This window comes from Macaca mulatta, chromosome 2, assembly GCF_049350105.2.
Source record: "Macaca mulatta isolate MMU2019108-1 chromosome 2, T2T-MMU8v2.0, whole genome shotgun sequence".
NCBI classification, from domain to species: Eukaryota; Metazoa; Chordata; class Mammalia; order Primates; family Cercopithecidae; genus Macaca; species Macaca mulatta.
The window spans coordinates 41018326-41039402 of NC_133407.1; the positions used below are offsets into that span (position 1 = coordinate 41018326).

Genomic DNA, 21077 nt, shown 5'->3' on the forward strand with positions numbered 1-21077 from the left:
CTGCTGCTGAGAAACTCCGCTGTAACTCCCCACATTGAACTGGTGTGGGGAGAGCTGGATTCCAGTGTGGTTCTGCTGCTGACCACCCCTGTGACCTCCAGCAGGTTATTTGCTCTCTGTGTGCCTCTATCACCTCATCCATGAGATGAGCAGCTTGAGGCAATGAGCTGAACGTAGGTACCTTCCAGCTCACAAATTCTATGATCCTTTGATGTAAAATGTTCCCCTGGACATTGTTTCTGGTTCAACTTTGTTTTTATTGATTAACAGAGGGAACTCATTAGTTACTGAGGATTTGGGGATACCTCTCTCCACCATCCAGAAATGTCCATTTGGAATCACAATTATTTTATTCTCAGGAGATTTTGTTCTTGGCTCAGCAAAGCTCTAAAGTGCAAGAACTTCTGTTCCACTGCAGAGGCAGAAAAACCAGTGTACCAAAAACCAGGGTTACTAACTATCCTGGTTTGCCCCGGACTGATGGGTTTCCAGGGACACTGTACTTTCAGTGCCAAGACTGAGACAGTTTAGGGTAAATAAGAGGTTGGGCCTCCTGACAAAGACATCTACAATCTTGGAATGTTTATTTTTCTTTCAGCTACAAAGCCGTTTCTTATCATGCCTCGGGCCACAGTGTTGCCTACAAGCCTGGAGGCTTCAAGGCCAGCACTGGCTTTGGGTCCAACACCAAAAACAAGAAGACATATGATGGGGGTGCCCACACAGAGGACGAGTTACAATCTTATCCGTCCAAGCACGACTATGTGTAATGCTCCAAGACCTCTCAGCACAGGCAGAGGAAACTCCCAAAGAGCTCACCCAAAAAACAAGGAGATTTCATCTTGACTTCTTATTGCTTTTGACTCACAGCTGGAAGTTAGAAAAGCCTTGATTTCATCTTTGGAGAGGCCAAGTGGTCTTAGCCTCATGTCTCTGTCTCTAAATATTCCATCATAAAACAGCTGAGTTATCATTTATGAATTAGAGGCTATAGCTCACATTTTCAATCCTCTATTTCTTTTTTTAAATATAACTTTCTACTCTGATGAGAGAATGTGGTTTTAATCTCTGTCTCACATTTTAATGATTTAGATAACTCCCCCCTCTTCCTCCTAGTCAATAAACCCATTGATGATCTAGTTCCCAGCTTATCCCCAAGAAAACTTCTGAGAGGAAAAGGAGTAGATCGACAGACATTATTTTCTGCTGTTTGACTTTTGCCTCCCCACCCCTAGCTTGGCTACTAATAAACACTTACTGAAGAAGAAGCAATAAGAGCAAGATATTTGCAATCTCTCCAGCCCATGATCTGGGTTTTCTTACGCTGTGATCTTAAACATTACCAAACCAAAGTGATCTTCAGCTTGAGGCAACCAAGCCTTTCTACTGCTGTTAGCATCTTCTTATTCCAGCAAGACCATTCTAGGAGTTTCCTGAGCTCTCCACTGGAGTCCTCTTTCTGTCACGGGTCAGAAATTGTCCCTAGATGAATGAGAAAAAAAATTTTTTAATCTAAGTCCTAAATATAGTTAAAATAAATAATGTTTTAGTAAAATGATACACTATCTCTATGAATTAGCCTCACCCCTACATGTGGATAGAAGGAAATGAAAAAATAATTGCTTTGACATTGTCTATATGGTACTTTGTAAAGTCACGCTTAAGTACAAATTCCATGAAAAGTTCACTGATCCTAATTCTCTCCCTTTGAGGTTTCTATGGCTCTGATTATACATGATAGTAAGTGTAAGCTATGTAAAAACTAAATAATGTCTGGGCGCAGTGGTTCATGCCTGTAATCCCAGCACTTTGGGAGGCTGAGGAGGAAGGATCACTTGAGCCCAGAAGTTCAAGACCAGCCTGGACAATGTGGAGAAACCCTGTCTCTACAAAATACAGAGAAAAAATCGGCCAGTCATGGTGGCATACACCTGTAGTCCCATATCCTGGGAGGCTGAGATGGGAGGATCACTTGAGCCTGGGGAGGCTGGGGCTGCAGTGAACCATGATCAGACCACTGCACTCCAGCCAGGTGACATAGCGAGATCCTGTCTAAAAAATAAAAAATAAATAATGGAACACAGCAAGTCCTAGGAAGTAAGTTAAAACCAATTCTTTAAAAAAAAAAAAAAAATGTTGAGCCTGCATTAAATGTTATGTTTCCAAGTGACACATATCCACATTGGCATGGTTACAAGCCACTGCCAGTTGGCAGCAGCACTTTCCTGGCACTGTGGTCGGTTTTGCTTTGTTTTGCTTTGTTTAGACATGAGGTCTCACTTTCCAGGCTGGCCTCAAACTCCTGCACTCAAGCAATTCTCCTACCCTGGCCTCCCAAGTAGCTGGGACTACAGATGTGTGCCATCAAAACTGGTCAGTTTTGTTACTCTGAAAGCTGTTCCTTTCTCTGAATTCATCTAGAGTGGTTGGACTGTCAGATATTCGGGAAAAACTGGAAGTTCTTTGTAACCACACACCTTCCCTGAGCTTACATCACTGCCCTTTTGAGCAGAAAGTCTAAATTCCTTCCAGGACACTAGAATTCCATCCCAGTTCCAAAGCCAGACAGACCCCCTAGGACACTGAGGTAAGAGCAGTCTCTAAAAACTACCCAGAGCAGCATTGGTGCAGGGGAACTTGGCCATTAGGTTACTATTTGAGAGTAAAGTCCTCACATCAATAGCACATACAAAAGTGACCTCCAAGGGGATTGGTGAATACTCATAAGGGTCTTGAGGCTGAATAGACTATGTCTGGAGAAAGAACAGATTATGCCCCATTAAATAATAACAAGTTGTGTTCATCAAGAGTCAGAGCAGTGAGCTCAGAGGCCCTTCTCACTGAGACAGCAACATTTAGACCAAACCAGAGGAAGTATTTGTGGAACTCACTGCCTCAGTTTGGGTAAAGGATGAGCAGACAAGTCAACTAAAGTAAAAAGAAAAGCAAGGAGGAGGGTTGGGCAATCTAGAGCATGAGGATTGTTAAGTGCTCTCTGGATTTGAGTTGAAGAGCATCCATTTGAGTTGAAGGCCATGGGGCACAATGAGCTCTCCCTCCTACCACCAGAAAGTCCCCTGGTCAGGTCTCAGGCAGTGCGATGTGGCTCAGCTGGGTTTTTAATAAGCACATTCTCCATCCAACACTTAATTGTTTGAAAGCCTCCATATAGTTAGATTGTGCTTTGTAATTTTGTTGTTGCTCTATCTTATTGTATATGCATTGAGTGTTAACCTGAATGTTTTGTTACTTAAATATTAAAAACACTGTTGTCCTACAGTTGAATAGCTTCTGCTCTGTTTTCATAAGTTTTGGGAAGTGGAGGTGGGAAGTCCCAGCACCTCAATGCCAGATGCGTCTTCATGGGAGTTTTTCTGCTTTCAGAATCCGTTTCTGCTCAGTAGCAGCCTAGCTGCCTAGAGGACAGCTAGGTGTTGGTCCAGACCAGTTTGTGGTTTCTGCAAGTTTGGAAGCCTTAATGAAAAGGAGTTCCCAGAGCAATCAGGCATGCAGCATGGGGTCCAAGGATCCAGTTTAGCCTGTCTGACCCTAAGTGCACCAGCCCAAAGTGTCTAACGTCATTGGCCTGTTTGTGGGCCAATAAAACAAGAGAGCCAGTGCCTGCCCTCTTGATGCTGCCAAGGGTTGGGTTGACCAGCTCGATAAACTGAGGCAGTATCAAGCTACAAAAACAGCATAAGCTTTATAGTCAGAACAGCCCAACCTCATGTCCAGGTCATACTACTTCCCAGCTATGTTAGCTTGAGCAAAGCCCTTAAGCTTTCTGAGTCTCCGTTTCCTTATCTGTAAAATAGGGATGATAAGTATAATGGAATAATACAAGTAAAGGACCCACTTAAGTGACAGAAAACCAAGCAGCACAACTTTAAGACAAAGAGGGCAATGTTTATGTAACTGGGATATCTGAGGCCAGGGTTGGCTTCATACACAACTGAATCAAGGGTTATGATTAAGACTCTAGTTTTCTCTGCCCATATCTCAGTTCTGCTTTCTTCTCTGTTGGTTTGCTTCTCAAGAAGATTGTGAGTTGTTGTGTTGGCTGCTTATATTTCTAGCCATAAAGCCATGTTTCAGCTATGGGAAACCTAGCCAAATGGAAGCATCTCTTTCCTTCTATCCATAGGAGAAAAATTCTAACAAAATACATTAGATTATTTGAGTAATGTACCCATCCCTAAACCTCTTCCAATAGCCAGAGCAGTGGAATCTAGTTTGGTGAAGCCTGGGTCCCCCAGTCAAAACATGGAGATTTGTCATATGCCCTGAAGACTTGTATTCTAAGGACCCAGGGTCCTTAAAAAATCAGGCAAACTCATTGCTTTGCCTCATTATTTTCTTCTTTTGGTTGAAACTGCAGAGCAAGTTTCAGAGATATAACTTCTGAGCTTCTCTGACTGACCAAACAGTATATAGTACAGAAGGGAAGGATCTGAGAGATTACTCTGGTTCTCAAAGCAAGCTGATAATTAAAACCTAAAAACTTAAAAAAAAAAAAAAAAAGACAAAAAGAAAACACTTTACATTCAGTTTTAAACAAGTGAGATTACAAAAATCATCAGTAGAAAGTTGTCCTTAGTGATGTAATTTTGAGCTATTGACATTTAAATTTTCTAAAACTTAGGGGCATTTTGAAGTCTCCTTGTACAAACACAGAAATGGACAAACCAAGCCATGGAGTACAGGCTCAAAATAAGACTCAGCACTGTTACTCATAAAAATCCCTGGGAGTCCCCAGTTCTTTCACCTTTTACTTAGGTAGTATCCAGCCCCTTCTTGCCTCCACAGTCAACCCTATCCAGGGTTGACTACTGCAATGGCCACAATTTTTGCCAAAATGCCTGATATCTCTGAGTTGACGTGTTCCACTGGAGAGAGCACTGGGCTTGGGATCAAAAACCTGGATTTCTGGTTCTGACTGCATTGCCAACCAATTATGTGACCTTCAGGATCGATTACAATGATTCACTAACATATTTTCATTATCTGGCTTCTGTACTGAGTCCTCATGATAAGCAGTACTGTGCCTAGTGCTTTATATACTTTAACTCTCCAACAATGCTGATCTCACCCCACTAGTGGCCCAGCACTCCTAAACACTCAAGGATCACACACACACTCACACTCACACTCACACATACACACATTTACCACACAGTCAGTTCGATTTTCAGAGCCTCATCAGGGACCATCACTTCTTTGATTTTTCTACTCTTGAGTATTTACATATGCCTCAGAACTGCTTTTGAACAATTCCATTCCTTCAGCTAAAGTTAGGCTGATTTTTCATACTTCCCAACACACGGCTAGAAAGGGAAGGGGTATACTCTTCATAATAGCCCAAATAAATGTGAAATGAGCATATGAGGCCCTTAAGAGATGATGATAAGCAAAAAGTTTCCTTGTGGTTTAATATTCAATATGTAAGATACTATAATATACTGTAGAGAAAAAATGTCATTAAAATGTTTTAAATATGTCCAAATTCTATTCTGAAGTAAGGGTATTTAATTTAGATACCCCAAAAAGTGTCTATCAGTGATGGCTTTTAGTATCCACACCACCACAATATTCAATACTAAATGCAGCTACTCCCTAATAACCAATAAGATGAAATCTTAGTCACCCCTGCCACAGTGGGTAGCTAAAAGAAAGCATAGACTTCTTCTTCTTCAGAGAAACTTCAAGGGGTGGGTGGGTCCTACTTGCAGACCAAGGATCATACAAATTCCATACATAGAAAATACTGTACTTTGTCCTATCTTTTAACTTAGATTTTCAGGGTAACATAAAGGTAGAATTAAATGTAATATGGAAGAAAACTGGAAATATTTCTTCCTTAATCCAGCAACCCTCCTTCTTTAAATTTCTCCTAAGGAAATAATCATAAATACTTATGCTCAAAGGTATATATCAATTGTTTAAAATAATATTAACTGGATCAACCTAAAAATCTAATGAGGGGAAGATTCCTAATAGTCTTTATATATAAGTAAGCTATTATATAGTCATTAAAATTATTATAATATTTTTCTAACATTAAGTCTATTTAACGGTGTATTGAAAAACACCCTGGAAAGAAATATATTCCAAAATATTTTAAGTAGTTGTTTCTGATTGGAGATATAATGATGATAGTTTTTTATTTGTACTTTACAGTCTTTGCAAATTTTCTTCAATGAGAATAGCTTCATTTTATATCTAGAGAAAAAAATAAAACTAAAAACTGAAGAATTAAAAAATAGAAAACAACACCCAGACATGAAGTCCGCAGGAGCAGATATAGCTCATTACCTGGAGACATAACCATCTCAGGCAGCTTGGAAGGAGGAAGTTATTAAGTCATGGCTGAGTAGAGCTCTCTGTTTACTTTGAACCAATAAATTAAAATGGTCATGAGCGCAGAAACTGACCTCACACTATGTTGCTTTAGCTTTTCTTCTCCTTTGGAGACCCTTTGGCAATTGGCAATCATTTCCCCATTTACTCACTTCTACTCACCTCTGAAGATGGGAAAGCAGAGGCCCATACCTCTGTTGTGAACAAGGACCAGAAAGGAGAAATGACATGCTCAAGGCCTTTACACAGGCATATCAGGGGAGCCAGAACAAAGACTAGAGTCCATACCAGGTTAGCCTCTTGCTTGCTCCACAAGGACACACAGACCTCATCTCCTCCCATCCGCTGGCCTTCTCAGTTTCCAACTTCTTTTCCTGACTAGAAGAGCCATCCAGAAAGAGCAGGATGGGCTCGCTTCAGGATGGGTGGCCTAATGTTGGCAGGTGCTCTGAGCCAACCAGATCCACCTGTGTGGGGAAATATCCAGAACAGACCCTGAGTCCCCAAATGTTTATCACCTGGAACTCATCAGACCTGCATCTGATAAGGAAGGGGCTCTGGATGAGCTATGCACAGAGCAGCCTATCTTTAAAGAAGAAGACTTTTGGGTCCTTCATGAGTTTTTCAAGGTTTCTAAGAGATAATTTCAACCATGTGTTATCACTGGATTCTACTCAGGAACGTTAGGCGTCAGGGAAAATTCAGCAGCTATTGTTTTTTAGTTGGACATAGCAAAGCTTCAGAAACCCAGTTTTAGTCATTTTCTGTTACTTATCACAGAATACCTGAAAGTGGGTAATTTATAAAGAAACAAAATATATTTTTTACAATTCTGGAGGCTGGAAAGTCCAGGGTCAAGGGGCTGCATCTGGTGAGGCCCTTCTTGCAGATGGGGATCTCTGCAGAGTCCCAAAGGAGTTCAGGGCATCATGTGGTGAGGGAGCTAAGTGTGCTAGCTCAAGTCTCTCTTCCTCTTCTTATAAAGCCACCAGTACCACTCCTATGATAACCCACTAATCCATTAACTCACTAATATATTACTCTATGAATGGATTAATCCATTCATGAGAGTGAAGTTCTCTTAAAGGCCCCACTCCTCATTATTTCCACTTTGGGAATTAAGTTTCAACATGAGTTTTGGAGGGGACAAACATTCAAACCATAATACCCAGGCTTATGTAAAAATGAAGAAAACGAAATAAACTTTTTCTCCTTGAAAAAACATTAGAAAAAAAGAGAAAAGCACTGATGGCAGAAAAAATCACTCTGAGCCTTTAAAAAATACAGATGATTATTAATGTTAATATTGCTGTCATTATCATTATCATTATTGAGAATCTACAATGTCCCAGACGTAGTTTCAGGCCCTTTTCTTACACTATTTCCAACCCTCAAAATAGCCCCAGTGAGACAGGTATTATTATCCCCAGCTCACAGGTGAAGAAACAAGGCTCAGGGAAGCTAAGTATCTTGTCCAAGTAAGGTGACCAACCATCCCAGTTTGTCCAGGACTGTCCCAGGTTCAGCACTGAAAGTCCCGTGTTCCAGAAAGCCTCTCAGCCCTGAACAAACCAGGACAGCTATGCCAAGTCTATATAGCTAATAAATAGAAACGTGTGGATTCCAACCTGGGTTTGTCTGACTCCACATCTCACTCTGTTTCTAATATGCCAGAGAAAATCTCATTAAATGGGCAAAATAAATTCATAACTACATTTTTTTAAATGGAAGGAAGAAAAACGGGAGAGAGAGAGACAGAGCAAAGGAAGAAGAAAAAACAAATAAGCAAAATAAAGAAAGATAGGGAGAAACTCATATAGATATACTTTAAAGAAAAAAATATTTACCAATGAAGCCAAGAAGCATAATACTTAATTTACAGTAAATTTTTATTTTTTAACACTCAAATATTTAAAAATGCCCAATAAGAGCCTGTCTCTATAACTAGTGCATAGACAGATGGCAGAGATAGGCGAGGACATTGGGCTACCCGGTCCCTCAGCCTCTGCAAAGCTCTCAGTGGGCTCTGTGATGTGTGTACACTCTTAAGGGCTTCCATGCTAAAGAAGACTCTGGTGTGATGCCACCCAGAAAAGAAAGGAAAGCCCCAGCACCCCCAAGGTGGACTGTCTGTAGGAGAAATACCTGTTCCTTCCAGTGGTGGCAGCTACACAAACATTACAAGGTTGGGTTTGGACCAGGGCTCACTTCATCCCAGCAGCCACCTTAGGCTAGAGCTTCCCCAGCAGCATCTGGGATCTGAGTCAGTTTCCATCAGCACTGAGAGGTTTCCCATTCCTTTCTCATCTCAAGTGGAACTGGATGTGACCTGCTCACTCTGGTTTCGAGTTTTTGACCCGTCCAAGCTTTCCCTGTTATCAAAGCTGCCGCCCTTAGCCCTTGTTGACAATAAAAAGCTTATTTATTTTGTTCGACAGGACAACTTGAATTTCCCCAAAGAATGTTTTGAAAAGTAAAACATCAAACATATTAAGTATGTAGGACTTTGCCGCCAATACTTATTGCCCAGAGGAGGGAGGTTGCCATGGCAATGCCTCTGGTAAGGAGAATGAAGTCTGGCTGAAGGGTGAATAAAGTATCACAGTGGGGCACAGGCTGCCCCGCCAGGCAGCAAGCCCCTTATGATACTGGAAGTGTTTGCCCAAGTCTTAAGAATTAAGTCATAATTAAGAGAGAGTGAGAAAAACAAATGTCCAGCTGCAAAAAAAACAAAACAAAAAAAAAAATGTTGAGGGGTGGGGGAGTCAGAATGTAGACAGAGATATTTTAAAAGTCAGCAGTGAGTGAACGTGACTATGCCTTCTTATGACAGCTGGCAGAACCCATCCACCAGTACCTTTTGTGCAAACAGGCCACACCCCATCCATCTGCAGAAGGGTACAGCTAATGGAGTAGAGAGAGCCCAAAAAGGAATTCATTGGAGGGCTGGCATCAAATGAGCTTCATGGCCTCTTCGGTAACACACCAAAACTTCCCAGAAATTAACACAAAACCTAGGCAGGAGGAACTCAGCTTCCAGTATGGCTTAGTAAGCTCCTACCAGGCTAACCTTCCTGCAGATAACAAATATAAACTCTGTACAAAATATAAAAAGTAACTACTTGAAGCCACTAGAGAGTGAACAAAGTCAGACATATTCTGAAGGGTAGTTGACATTTAAAAGAGAGGAAAGGCATAAAGAAAATTTCTGTTTTTGAGGCTTCTGGCCCAAGGACAAGCCAAAGACAGGTGGCATGAAGTACCTAAAATCTGTTAGAAAATCTGCAGTTTTTCTGGCCTGAAGAACCATGAGACAGAGTTCAGGGCAACTATAGCCACTATAAGGTGAGCAAAAAATCTTAGGAAAAAGAGACTCAGGGGAGAAGATCCCAGTTTTCTATAAAAAACCCTTCCTGAGTCTCTAGCTAAACCCTAAGCCATGCAAGTATAGGGCTGACTACAAACAGCTGACTTAGGATCCAAAGCTAAATGGAGACCTGAGATGTCCCCAAGACTCAAAGCTTGCTGTATGAGTACAAGCAAATTAGTTGTCTTCTCCAGCAAACAAACAAACAAAAAAATCAATACTCTTTGGAAGACTATAATAGCATCTAGAGTCTGAAACATAATATTCACAATATCCAGGATGCAATACAAAATTATCTGACATGTGCGTGACATGGCCTATGTTTAAGAGAAAAGGTGATCAATGGAGACCTGACCCCAAGATAACCCAGATATTGGAATTAGCAGATGAGGACTTTTAAAGCAACTATTGCAACTATGCTCAAATACATAAAAGAAAATATGCTCATAATGACTAAAAAGACAAGAGATCTCACAGAGAAATAGAAACTATTCTTGAAAACAGAACTTCTGAAACTAAAAATAGAAAATCTGAAATTTAAAAATGTATGAACTTAGCAATGTGGAGATAACAGAGGAAATCATCAGTTAACTTGAAGATAGATCATTAGAAGTTATCCAAAAATAGAGAAAAAATTTTTTAGCAAAAACAGAACCTCAGGAACTTGAAGGATAATATCAAAAAAGAAACAACTGAGGCCAGAAAACAGTGGTATTTTTTAGGGGCTGACAGAAAAAAAAATGTACAAATACACTTCAAGAATGAATGCAAAATATAGTTTGCAGATAAAAGGAAACCATGAAGATTCATTGCCAGAAAATCGTCACTATAAAAAAAATGCTAAAAGAGTTCTTCAATCTAAGGGAAAATGATACTAGATGAAAACTAGGATCTCCAGGAAGACATAAAGAGCATCAGAAATAGACCTTGTTGAATAGGACATTGGATATCACTAGATGTATAAAGCAAGACACAAAGCCTGAGAATTTGAGGCAGTCAGGCATTGCACCTCACTTTCCACCATCACAGCGGTTCTGGGCAGCTGTCAGCCTTCCTACTGTCTCACATAACTGGGAGTATGAATCCACCTATAGAAGCACATATTGCTGTACATACAAAGAGGAAAGACAGTAGAATTAAGTAGGTAACAGCAATAGGTAAGTCTTGGCAGTCTGTAAACCCAATACTAAAGCAGGAAAATCTTAACTTTGTAAACTGAATTGAAAAAATATTTTTGAAAATGTTACTTTTTTTTTGTTGCCGGGTGCGGTGGCTCACGCCTGTAATCCCAGCACTTTGGGAGGCCGAGGCAGGCGGATCACAAGGTCAGGAGATCGAGACCACGGTGAAACCCCGTCTCTACTAAAAATACAAAAAATTAGCCGGGCGCGGTGGCGGGCGCCTGTAGTCCCAGCTACTCAGGAGGCTGAGGCAGGAGAATGGCGTAAACCCAGGAGGCGGAGCTTGCAGTGAGCCGAGATCGCGCCACTGCACTCCAACCTGGGCGACAGAGCGAGACTCCGTCTCAAAAAACAAAAAAAACAAAAAACAAACAAAAAAAAGAAAATGTTACTTTGTACATATTTAATGTAGAGGCGAAAAGTTTCAGGATGAGAATTCCCTCATAATCGGCATATCTCAAAGGCATCTCTTAGTGGGTCTCCAGATAATAAGCAAAGCCAGTACCAATGACAAAGAATTCATCAATGGTCATTCTCTGAATGTCTTGCCTCATACTAGGAGGTAGTATCATCTAACAAAAAAAAAGATACGTTCACTTCATATTTCTTACCAACTTATCAGTTTGTTAGACATTTGTTTTTATGTTTTGATCTCTCTTTTTATGTGTGCTAACATTGAATATTTTGTGTGATATGTGTGTCCCTTTGGCTTGTGTTTATGGACGAATTGAGTATTGGTAAGAATAAAGGAAATTTCAAAATCCTTGGTTCTCAATCAGAATGTGCTAAAAAATGAGAGACTTCCAGACTCCTGGAAGAATAACAGCAAAAAAAAAAAATGTAATTTTATGCCAAGTACATTGAGTTGATTGATAAAAATTATCTGCTAAAACAACTTTTTCACACTAGGATGGTTAACAGGGACATTGTGTGTATATATGAAAGTTGTACAGAGATAAGATTTTAAAAGAAATGAAACTAAGACTACTCTGTTTGCATTTAATCACCTAAAACCTATTTTTAAGAAAGGATTACAGAGTTATCTATTAGTCATCATCATTGATGGCAAATAGTTCAACTCTCCTCTCCCTCCAGGTATATTTTCCTCCAGGATGTGAAAGAAAAATATTTTCCAAAGCAGTTGTCTTTAGGCCAGATTCTCCCAAGGAAATAATTATGGCCCCTGCAGTGGACAATTTAATCCCACAGCAGCTGGTGAGGGTACGGTTTGCAGAGTAGGATGGGACAGACAATGAGTGTAAAGACACTATTGTGAGATCCTGTAGCTGACTGCCCTTCAGTTCTTCTGCTCTGCCCTGATTCATGTTTGAATGGAATGGAAACTCCAAAACCAGGCTGAACATGAGTTCCTCCACTTACATGCAACCCCTTAACATTCTTTTTTTCTTCATAGAAGCTAACTCTTCTTTCTGTGAACAGTAGAACTGGCACTTCAGTTATTGTTCTCCAAATTGGGTTTCCTACACTTAATATATTTTCAAGATTCAGTTGTATTCATTTAGTCAACAAATATGTATTAAATATCTATTTTGCAAAAACATGAAGAAACTTTGCTATTAAAATATAATATCTACGAACCATGTAGCAAATTTTTAAAAAATTAAAGAAATAAAGGGAAAAAACTAGACTGCAGTAGGTGAAACTGTTGAGTCCCATAGTAGGCACTCCTTATGGATGCATCCACACCCCAGGACATGCACGAGCTCCCCATACAAAAACACCTCTCACTAAAGTTAAGCTCACTATCAAGAATTAGAGAGCATGTGGAAAAAAAAAAAAAACCATGATGAGAAAGCCACCCAAGGTAATAACCAAGAGAAATCCCATCTCAGTATCTATAGCTAATAGAAAAATCTAAAAGAAACTGTAAAATAAGCATATGTAAAATGTCCAAAAAAATAAAGAAGGTGTAGTGGGGGGATGGAGGAACCTGTGGGATTTTAAAATAAACCAAATAAAAATGCTGGAAATCTAAAATATAGACACTGATACAAGAAACACAGGTAAGTTAAACAGTGGACTAGACACAGCAATAGTGACTGAGGAGAGCAAGTCAAAGAAATGACCCAATATGAGAAGGAAAGAAACATGATGACTGAAAAGGCTTTGGAGATATGACACACAGGATGGGGAACTTCTCAACATGCATTTAATTCAGGTTCCAAGAAAGGAGAACAGTCAGAATAAGGAGAAGAAACGTCTCTATACTTGAAAACATACATTCTAGTATTGAAAACACTCTGTCTTCTGAGAAGTATTAAACCATGCTTAGCTACACTTTAGTGAAAATGGAGAATATCAACAATAAAAATAACATCTTAAAATAAGAAAAAAAATATGTATTACATACCCATGGCAATGAGACTGACATCAGTACCAAAAAAATGACAGAAGACTTTGTAATCATTTCTTCAAAGATCAGAAGGAAGACGACTGTCAAGCTAGAATATTACACCAAGATAAATCATCATTCCAAAGTAAGGACAAGATAAAGAGTAGCAACAGCAACTGTGATCAAAGCCTTCATGGGACCAGCATAGAAGATACTGGAAATTCCAGCTGTCATCATGCTCCGAATGTGTAAGCCACTCAGGATTCTCCTAGCAAAAAAGGGTCAGACCTAAAGAACTGGAGATCCTGTTGACCTTGTTACATGGGGAATCCGATACAAATTTCACTGAGGATTCTATGCAGACACTCAAGAGCAGGTGGGCCTTGAATAGTAGTCATCATCTTAGTTTTAGTGTTATTTACCCATCTGAAATGGCTTCATTAGTTTGAGAACTACAAAGATACATACACTGGGTGAGCAGAGGGCCCAGATTAAATGTAAGCTGTGCTCACCCTAAGACGCATACATCTATGAATACCTTGGTCAAGTATTTTCATATGCAAGGAACAGAAAACCCACTCCAAGATTCTGGCTGTTCCTGCCAAGTGCTTACTCATCAACTAACAATGGTTGCCCCACCCAGATCCAATTCTGTGTGAACTTCTAATTAAAGCATCTACTACTGCCTAAGCAGAGTCTATGTTTCTCTTAGTTTAAATTCTCTCCAAAGAGAAAATCTTATTGACGACTAGCCAGTGAAATGTTTGTCACCCCCTCTGAAGAGAGATCCCCTCTCTCAAGAGTCCACCTCTGATCCAATCAGCTCTTTCCCTGTGGAGCAAGAACTGTTGGCTTGCCTAATCAACATCCATTCCACCATCACTATCACTTTTTTCTTATTAATATTGTAAATCAATCCCTCCCTCCTATGGTGCTATCCTCAGCTCAAGGGGTATATTCTGATTTGCCTAAGTCATGGTGTCCCATTCTCCTTACCAGTGATTGGTTTAGGGGATGGAGCACATGACCTTGTTTCTTTTTTTTAAGTCTTTATTTTTTTAAAGGAGTTTAAGCTTACAGCAAAATTGAAAGGAAGGTACAGAGATTTCCCACATACATGCAGGTGCATAGAGTCCCCCATTTTCAACAGCCCCCACAGAGTGGTACCTTTGTTACAACTGATGAACCTACATTGACACATCATTATCATCCAAAGTTTACAGGATTTGCTCTTGTCACTGTACATTCTATGGGTTTGGACAAATGTGTGATGACACATATCCACCGTTGTAGTATCCTACAGAGTGACTTCATTGCCATAAAAATCTATGCTCTGCCTTTCCCCCAGCCTCTGGCAACCACTGATCTTTTTACTATCTCCATAGTTTTGCCTTTTCCAGAATGTCATATAGGTGGGATCATACCCTATGTAGCCTTTTCAGACTAGCTACTTCCAGTTCATAATATGCACTTACAATTTCTTCATGTCTTTTCATGGCTTGATAACTTATTTCTCTTTAGTACTGAATAGCATTCCATTGTCTAGATGTACTACAATTATTTATCCATTCACCTACTGAAGGACATCTTGGTTGCTTCCAAGTTTTGACAGCTAAGAACAAATCTGCTATAAACATCTGTGTGTGGGATTTTGTGTGAGTGTAAGTTTTCAATTCCTTTGTGTAAATACCAAGGAAAATGATGGCTACATCATATGGCAAGATTATGGTGAGTTTCATAAGAGCACATGACCCAGTTTTGACTAGTGGTTCAAAAGGAAAGATTCTAGTATTTCTTCATTGAAGGGAAAACTTCTTTACTCTTAATGAAGAGACAACAAAAGAGGCAGCTCCATCCTTGGAAACATATACAGACACACACACACACACACACACACACACACACACACACAGGTGCACACCTTCTTCCTCCATCTAAGCATTCTCATGTGTGATACATTGGAAGTACTGCAGCCCAAAGATGAACCAACATGGATGAAGGCAGAACAAAAGAAGCCTGGGGAAATGGAGCCAGAGCTCTACTTTATGTTCCTCACCTGACAACACCCCTCCTCTGAACTTTTTATAATGTGTGGTAAGTTTTCTTTTTTTTTTTTTTTTTTTTTTTTTTGAGGCAGAGTCTCGCTCTGACACCCAGGCTGGAGTGCAGTGGCATGACTCACTGCAACCTCCACCTTCCGAGTTCAAGCCATTCTCCTGCCTCAGCTTTCCAAGCAGCTGGGAATACAGGCACATGCCACCATGCCCAGCTAATTTTTGTATTTTTAGTAGAGACGGGGTTTCACCTTGTTGGCCAGGCTGGTCTTGAACTCCTGACCTCAGGTGATCCACTCGCCTCGGCCTCCCAGAGTGCTGGGATTACAGGCATGAGCCACTGCGCCCAACCTTAAGTGTGGTAAGTTTCTTTATTACTTAAGTCAATTTCAGTTGGGATTTACTATTACTTAAAGCCAGTGCATCTGAATCAAAACATGGACACCCACGCCAGTCCTCCATCAAAGATCACGTGTAGGTCCAACTCCCACAGAAATATCTACTGTGTCATGGGGGTTTTGTGGACTTGGAAAACACAAGGAATGAACAGTGTCCTGGGAAGTCCCATCTCATGAGAAAAAAAGTGAAAAAGAACAAGTTTGAGTAGGGATGAGAGATAATTCTATTGTCCTGTAAACTAGTGTGCATAGACTCATGTCTGACTTCCAGGGCATACACATTGCAAAAAGTAGTTTAAAACAAAATTATATATATATATATATATATGGCTGTTTCGCTAAAATCTCTGTGGCATAGTGAAAGGTGCTAGTAACTTTGGTGCCATGACCTGGCCATGTCAGGAGACCAAAGGAAGCTTCCTGAGGAGGAAGGGAGTCTTTGAATATTGGGTACTAAATGTACAAAAAGTGGTCCTTTTTGGGGCCAGGGACAACAAATTGTTTGATCTTAAATCTTAACTGCCAACTCAGGCCAATTCCAACTGACTATGCTGAGAAGGACTCAGGAATGGAAGACTGTCATGATCAATCGGCAATGCCTGTCATGGAACTGACTGGAAACCAGCAGTACACATGCCACATGCTTGCCCTCTTGAATTCCTTTTTGAGATGGACCTCGGCCAAATACTCCCTGCATCAGTGAAGATGCATTCACTCTAACACCCCACGTTACATATTCAAAAATCTTACATTTTATTTTCTCTACTCTTAAGCAAGGATACACATACAAAAGTGCACTTTTTAGTCCACTTTAGATTGGTTTAAATTAACCAATCTAATCATTGTTGAACAATCCCCCAAACCCAGGAGCTGTTCTTGTCACATTTATTGTCCCTTGTGCTTCAGGGTACTTGACAATCCTCAACTACTGCTGTTTCTTGAAGAGCAACAGCACTCCATCTAGTACATTTTACTTCAGAATGTTAGTACTATTGTTATTTTCAGCATTATTTTTGTCTGTCTGCCTCATCCTAAAGATTGTAACCATGAGTAGCTTTGACATGCTTCAAAACTTCTTTTGTTCTTCCAGGGAGCTTTTGGAGAGGGTCCCACTTCATGATGTCCCTATGAAACAAGGTCATGGAGAATCCTTTGAATTTACTTCCACGAATATTTCTTTGAGTACCTATTTTGTGCCAGGTGCCACAACAGGTATAAAGAGGAATAAGGAAGAAAAGAGAAGGATCATTTGTCGAGATTCTGGTCTGCTATGCAATGTGCTAATACGCCATTCTGGTGACTTGGAGGCGTTCATCTCATTCCATTCCCATAACTACCTCCCAAAGCATCTTTACCACAGTTACAGCTGAGGAAACTGAGGCTTGTGGAGGTTACATGACTTGCCCGGTCATTCATCTAGTGGTTACTGGTGCTGGGATCTGAATCATGTCTGTCTGACTCAAAGCCCATGTTTCAATTCTCCTGACAGGAGACCAGTTGAGAAGTATGGTTCACAAGTTGGGGAGGAGCGTGTCTTGGGAAATTTTGAGGCAGAGCACTTCCTAGCCCAGTGTATGAAAGCAGGTCAGTTATTAACCTATCTTAGCCTCAGCAACCCAGTCACCAGAGGCTAATACCTACCTTGCAAAGTTGTTGTGAGGATTAAAGATAATGAGTAAAACATCCAGCACACAGTATGTGGTCTATAAAGAATAGCTATGTTATTCAAAGCTATGTAAAAAATTACCATTTCTCAAAGAAGCAGCAGCTATTTTCTGATACAGTGAATTCTTGGAACTTGCAATGGGTGTGTATTGTGAAATTTAGGATCTAAGCTAGCAAGATTTTGCTATATGGCTCTGAGAAGGTATACGGTTGTCGCAAAAATCTCAGGAGTATCTGCAAGATAAAAAAAATCTCAAAGCAGAGGCAAGTTCAGACACTTGCTTTCCTACTCCTGAATCTTCATTCAGCTGAGCTACTGGCCAGGAATAACAAGAGGACTCACCATTGTTTGAGCCTGCCTGTGAATTTGCATAAAATGTGATTTAAAACAAAAACATAACCAAGGATCTGGCCCCCAGGAATAGCCATGGTATCTGCAGTGAGTAGAAGACCATTATTTATACTGCCTGGAATCCCACCACAAATCTTTACAGAAAGGCACAAACGCACATTGGATCAGGCTTTTGTTGGTCTCCAGGGAATGCTGACTTTGTTTATTAATGCCACAACAAATGTGTCTCTGAATAAGGGAATTGACAGAACACCTGTCTCTGCATTGAAACCTGATTAAAAGCAAGTCCAGCCCCTTCTAGTCTCTCAGGAGTCTTCACAGTTTCTAAGCTGTCCTTTGTGAGTCAGTGATGTCGAAGGCAGGAAAGCTCCATCCTTGCTTCTTCGGGTGATAATCCACACAGCACAGCATGAATACTCAAGCTCTCACACGAAGCAATGGTCTGTCTCCCATATAGAAAGAAGGAGAGTTGCCTAAGTGGAAGGACTTGATAGGAGCTGAAAATGCAATCCCATGACACCCAGTCCTCCCCTAACAAAGGTTTTTCCCTATCTCCTGTCACTGATGCTGCAAATTCTACTCTGGAGGCAGAATGGTACAGGCAGGCAGCACTTCTTGAACCTTTCCATGAAAGGACCCCTCAAACACAGGGGAACAGTGCGGATAGTTGCACAACATTATGAGTATACTGAAAACTACTGAATTGTATACCTTATTCTGTGAACTTATTATGTGCTGAAGTTATATGAATTATATGTTAATAATAATAATAAATTTTTTAAAAACACATAGAAGAAATAGCCTGTCCTTGCAAGGCCAGCAGGGCCAGGACTCAAATGGACAGCTCTAAGTATAAAGTCTTGTGCATGTTGTATTCTGCTCCAACATATATCTGTTGTAATTGTTTAAGGTTAAAGTTATTTACCAGTTAAAATGTTTAACTTTTATCCCCTCAGATATTCAAATAAAATTGATACCCCAGGTAGACATACCTCAGATGGAGAACCCTATGGCAGCACCACTCACTTGTGGCTTGAGAAACACAAAGGGGAGGTGGGCTTACCAGGGTGAGATCCCAAGGTGTGGATCCCAGAGTACAAATCCCAGGATGTGGATCCTAGGGTATGGGCGCCTAAAATGGTGCTGAAGTTCTGACTTAGGGTGACTCTCACTCACATTTTTCCCAGAATAAGTTCAGAACTCTGGGCTATCAAAAGCGCATTGTCACATGTGTGGACCCATGCATCCACTCTCACCCTTCCATGTTCTGTTCACAGTGCTGCCTCAGGTCTATGACATCCAATGGCAGCAGGCGTCATTCACCTTGTGCGTGCCCAACTCTGACTCCCAGGGCAGTCTCCCCACCCCTCACGGGCTGCATGCCACATATGAAGCAGGCCTCTGGGGGTGGTCTCAGCCATATCCTCCGAGAGCCTTCAAGACTGTTGCTCTGCAACACCAGTGGTCCCTTCCAACCAATGTCCTTTCTTGCCTCCAGTTGACATGGTGACATCATGCTCTCCAGCTTTAGTTTTAAGCCATGGCGGAAAATGTTTGGTCATGCCTTGCACAATAGACATACCTTACTCTTCTCACTCCATCCACAGGCCTTTTGCCTACCCAACCTGCAAGTGGCTGTGTGTGGAAGGCAGGGGTATGTCAACATGGAAAGAAATCACATTCTAGGAATGTGGGGGTTAAGGCCTAAAAAGTCAAAGAGAAGACATGGTTTGTAGATGTGTCATGCTACATTTCCATTATGAAATTTCAAATGGCAAATTTAACAAGACCAGAACATTATCATTCAGATTCTCTGCATACTCTGGGTAGGATTTGTATTTGTTCTTAACAACAAAGCACAGCAACAAGATTTGAGAGAGTCCTTGGAAGCCAGCATCCACAGGAGGCTGACATGTGACTCGGCATCACAAGTAAGCAATGATATCACCAGCAGGACACGTGAAGCCCAAATGCACCTAGATCTACTAATCTGTGGGTCTTAGGTAAGGTGACGTTCCCTGCCAGAGGTCCCAGAGTGCCCCACATAGCAACAGAGCTGTCACCTGCACCCTCCGCGCGCATCCTCCCTGTGCTCTGTGATCTACTGCCCCCTGCCGGCCTCCCTGGACTCACCTCATCCCTCTCCTCTCTGAAGTCCAGACGACCGTTTTCTGGCTTCTTCCAGGCCACTCTCAAATCACCATCTACACCCACTGCAGATCTGCACACACCCCCTGCCTCTGTCTCCCAGAACAGGGCCTTCCCCTTCTAAGACCCAGCTCTGTCGCAGAGCTGCGTGGGCCCCTAATGATATAGCTGTGAACCCCATAATTCCCGAAGGGCTTTTTCAAAAGTCATTTTGTTTCTGCTATACATTAGCCACAAAAGAACTAATTCTAAAGAAAAAAAAAAAAAGACAATTATGTGAAAAACGGCTCAGAACCATGAAATAGATGCTGATTATAAATATAGGCTTCAGGCTTTATGAAATGAGGCAGCTCTAAATTTTCAAAGAACAAAGAAAAAGCAAGAGGATTTTTTAAATATCAAAAAGACTTTCAGGTTATAATTAGTAAATTGACTAACCTTTTTAAAGGTAAAAGTGAATTTCTAAAGCCTGCAGCATTCATGGAATTATATATACTGTAAGTCTAGGGGACCGACTCTGCCAGCCTCACTTCACAGATGAAAAAACAAAAGGTTCCATGACTTTCCCAAAGTCATGAAACAAGTTTGTGGCTGCCAGGATTTTAATTGGAGCTCCTGACCTCCATCCTCAGTTTCTTTCACCCATTCTACAATGGAAGCTACTTTCACAAATAGGCAACAATGTTCAGATTACTTGGATAAATATATGGAGATGGTGTTTGTGGAGGTGGTGGTAGAGATGGTGGTGGTGGTAAGAAGGTGGTAATAATGGTAATAGAGGTAGTAGAGGAGGTGGTAATAGCCGTGGTGGTGGAGGTGGAAGTGGTTGTAGTGGAGGTGGTGGTTGTGGTGGTGGTGGTGATAGTGAAATGATGGTAGTGATGTTGGTGGTGGAGGTAAGAGGTGGTGGTGGAGGTAAGAGGTGGTGGTGGAGGTGGTGGTTGTGGTGGTGGTAGAGGTGGTGATGGTGATAGTGGAGTGATGGTAGTGATGGTGGTGGATGTGGAGGTGGTAGTGGTAGTGGTGGAGGTGGTGGTTGTGGTGGTGGTGGTAGTGAAATGATGGTAGTGATGTTGGTGGAGGTAAGAGGTGGTAGTGGAGGTGATGGTGGTGGTAGAGGTAGTGATGGTGGTGGATGTGGAGGTGGTAGTGGTAGTGGTGGAGGTGGTGGTTGTGGTGGTGGTGGTGGTGATAGTGAAATG

The 21077-nt window shown here is 41.1% G+C and overlaps 1 protein-coding gene across 2 annotated transcripts in view; it reads left to right on the top strand.

Annotated features, from left to right (window-relative positions):
- Positions 1-3279, top strand: part of CLDN18 (claudin 18) — a 35320-nt gene extending 32041 nt beyond the window's left edge. For both annotated transcript variants that reach the window (XM_001114708.5, XM_015132093.3), the window contains exon 5: positions 599-3279. In XM_001114708.5, the coding sequence (XP_001114708.1) occupies positions 599-770 (172 nt within the window). In that variant the 3' untranslated portion in view covers positions 771-3279. The remainder of the gene's footprint in view (positions 1-598) is intronic.
- The last annotated feature ends 17798 nt before the right edge of the window (positions 3280-21077 follow it).